Source organism: Genypterus blacodes, unplaced genomic scaffold (genome assembly GCF_046128005.1).
Source record: "Genypterus blacodes isolate CSIRO-AG114 ecotype Tasmania unplaced genomic scaffold, CSIRO-AGI_Gbla_v1 ptg000067l_1, whole genome shotgun sequence".
NCBI lineage: Eukaryota > Metazoa > Chordata > Actinopteri > Ophidiiformes > Ophidiidae > Genypterus > Genypterus blacodes.
Genome location: NW_027466879.1, coordinates 6,282,501 through 6,285,794, shown reverse-complemented (window position 1 = coordinate 6,285,794; position 3,294 = coordinate 6,282,501). Strand labels below are relative to the sequence as shown.

The 3,294-nt window shown below is 45.7% G+C and overlaps 1 protein-coding gene across 2 annotated transcripts in view; it reads left to right on the top strand.

The window, feature by feature from the left end:
• Positions 1 to 1,088: 1,088 nt before the first annotated feature.
• The window catches only part of emilin1b (elastin microfibril interfacer 1b), a 22,243-nt gene continuing 20,037 nt past the window's right edge, over positions 1,089 to 3,294 (top strand). For both annotated transcript variants that reach the window (XM_076155780.1, XM_076155779.1), the window contains exon 1: positions 1,089 to 1,776. In XM_076155780.1, coding sequence (XP_076011895.1) covers positions 1,622 to 1,776 — 155 coding nt within the window. In that variant the 5' untranslated portion in view covers positions 1,089 to 1,621. The remainder of the gene's footprint in view (positions 1,777 to 3,294) is intronic.

The window sequence follows — 3,294 nt, the reverse complement described above, 5'->3', positions numbered from 1 at the left end:
CTTAGACCATCAACATGTCAAACTCAGGGACCAGTGTAAACAGCAATGGCGTTATTGTTGATGTTGTGAAGGCAAGGGAGCTTTCTGCATTCGTCTGGGTTCTATTGTTTCTTCACAGCTTTGGGTGGAAGAGATGAAGAGTCTGAAGACTGATAAACTATCTAAAGGCCGAAGTCTGAAGCACCACGGCGCCGTGATAAGACAAAAATAGATTGAACCCTTCAAAGAGTCTGTGTGAAATAATGTCCATCTCTGACCTCCTAAACTCCACTGAAGCTTCTCTTTTGTCTTCATCTGCACTGACACATATTGTTTATCCAACCTTTGCACAAGCTCACAGCTTTATTCCTCATTCCAGCCGAGCGAGGCCTCAGATTTCGAAGTTCTGATCTTTAATCCAGCTGATGTAATGAGGAAGGTAGAAGGTAAACCAGAACTTTAAAGCTGCATTGAAAGAGCAGCAGTTGAATAACACTACTCAGTTACTTTCCACCTGGACGGAGGCGTTTCACTAACTTTTACTGGTACAGTTTGTTCACGCTGGGCGCTTTAAAACATGTGCAGCTTTACGAGGAAACTTTCTCCATGTGTGTCCTTTTTCGAATTTCATTGTTTGCTTAATTACAAACAAATGTGGAAGCCAGAAAGGGAGAGAGAGAGAGGGAGAGAGACGAAAGGAGAGGGAGAGAAGGGGCAGAAAAGGGAGAGAGAGAGAAAGAGAGAGAGAGAGAGAGAGAGAGAGAGAGAGAGAGAGAGAGAGAGAGAGAGAGAGAGCAATGAAGAGGGGGGGCAGAAAGAGGGGGGTAAAGTAAAAGAGAGCAAAAGAGAAAGAGTGAGAGAGGTGAAGACAGAGGGAGGGAGAGAGGGGGAGAGGGATATAGAGAGTAGTGAGTTCACAATTTATAAATAAATTCATAATGATGTTCGTTGTGAGTCTCAGCAGCATTATCAACTGAAAACACAATGAAACAGTAAAAGCAAAGAAAAAGAAAGAAAAGAAAGCAAAGCACGAGTCTGGTTTCTCTGCTGGGAATACAGAGGGAGGGGCCGTGTGTGTGTGAGAGAGCGAGAGAGCGAGCGTGTGTGTGTGTGTTTGTGTGTGTGTGTGTGTGTGTGTGTGTGTGTGAGAGAGAGAGAGAGAGAGAGAGAGAGAGAGAGAGAGAGAGAGAGAGAGAGAGAGAGGGCTTGTGTATGTGTGTGAGAGAGAGAGAGGGAGATCATAAGAGGAGGAGTGAAAACTTTTCCTGCACAGCAGCTGGACAGACTTCAGCCTCCAGCTTCTTTTCTTTTTGGTTTTTCTAGACGCAGAGATGAAAACTGGACAAAGTCTGAGCCTGAATGCGCGATAAAACCGGGACCAACGGCTGGACTCACGGAGGACTGAACGCGTGAGGACACGGATGAGTACATGCTGGAATAAAAGAGGAATAAAGGGGGAATAAAGGGGGACATAAGGGTTTTCAGCTCGGATCGGTGGATGTGATCGGAGGATGAAATCATGTTGTGGTAAATCTGGTCACTTTTTTCTTCTCCATGGATGTGAGTGATTCTGGTGTGCTGACCCTCCGCTGATCCAGAATCGATTCCCCGGTATTGATCAATTATTGATCGGAGCGTCAGGATGGTCCGGGCCGCGCGCCTCCTCCCGCTGCTCGCTCTCTGGACCTGCTGGATGCTCGTGGACGCAAAGAGCGCGTTCCCGCACAGACCCGCCTACAGCCTGTACTCTACGGGGCACGGGCACGCGCAAGGGGCACGCGCCGCCAGCCGACACAGGTAAGAGACTGCGCGCGCGCACGGAAAGCGGTGACGTTGATGGAAGGAGACATGATGATGACGATGATGATGAAGATGATGACGATGATGATGATGATGGGGGTGGAGGTGGTGGTGGTGGTGATGATGAAGATGATGATGATGACAGTGCTGCTGATGGTGGTGGTGGGGGTGATAAAGATGATGACGGATGAAGATATGACAGTGATGACGACAATCATGCTGGTGGTGAAGATGAGGATGATGGTGATGATGATGATGTTAATGGTGATGATGAGGAAAGAAAAAAGTACAACAGGAGAAAGAAATAAACTACAAACTACAAATGTTACAGAAAATAACCTGGTAATCCTGATAAAATACTCAAAGTACAGCGATGATGTCACAGGGCTCAGTGTGTGGTGCAGCAGGAAGCATGTCAGAGCTCTGCAGGTTAACAGGCCGTGCTGAAAGGTCAGAGGTCAACATTCAGGGCATAGGGTGGAGACACAGGTGTTCCTTTAACTACAGCAACCTTTGACCGCATGTTCACAGCCAAGGGTGTAAGAGAGTAAGAAGAAGAATCTGAGAGAAGTAGTCCCCCTTTGCTGTCAATCTGCGCTAGCTAAGCAACTGTGACGCTACGTGAACAACGGTAGCAGAGTCGCACCTACTTGCTAGCTACATAATAGTATCTTCCTTTGAATGAACGTTAAATTGCACTTTTCCGTTTCCATTGTGAAACGCGACATAGTGATTAATGTGAACCTGTGACAGTCTTTCACACTGCTGAGGACAAACAGGAAACAGATTCCTCACACACACACACACACACACACACACACACACACACACACACAGCCGTCTTTATTGAGCTTTGCATAGTTTTACTGTGTGTTTTGTGTGCTTTCTGCTGCTGTTTTTGTGTTGTGTGTGTTGCTTTGGGGTTATTGTTGTGCATTGTGAGTTTAACAGGCAGTTTTGTGTGTTTTGTGTGTTTAGTGTTCTATTGTGTGTTTAGTGGGCATTATTGTGTGCTTTACGGCCCTGTAGTAATGACCCTGGTTAAACTCTGTTTGTCGGTGTGAATGTCTGACCTCAGTTAGCTCACAGTGCTGTAAAGACTGAACGGCCCATAAGAATGACTGAATTACTGCAGATTTACGTGGAGCCACTGCAGTAAATCAGCAGTGGCAGTGTAGCGGCGGCTGGGACTGTATTTATTTTAAACAGGAACTCTGCTGGGTTGTGACATTTTCAGTTTTATTTGTTCACATGTTTAGATTATTAAAGTGACTGAAGAGCTGCAGGCCATTCACAAAAACATATGAGATGGAACATCTGTATGTACGGTGCATGCGAGGTCAGATTTCTATGCTCCAGCATGGAGAACTTAGTCTATACGTACTAATGTTCCACAGAGGCCGTTGGATAAAAACAGTGATGACAGCAGTGATGCTTCTTTTTGAGCTATGATTTAACACTTCTGTTAAAAAGATTAAAATTGTGTTACATATTAAAGTGAAAGTGTCAGTCGTT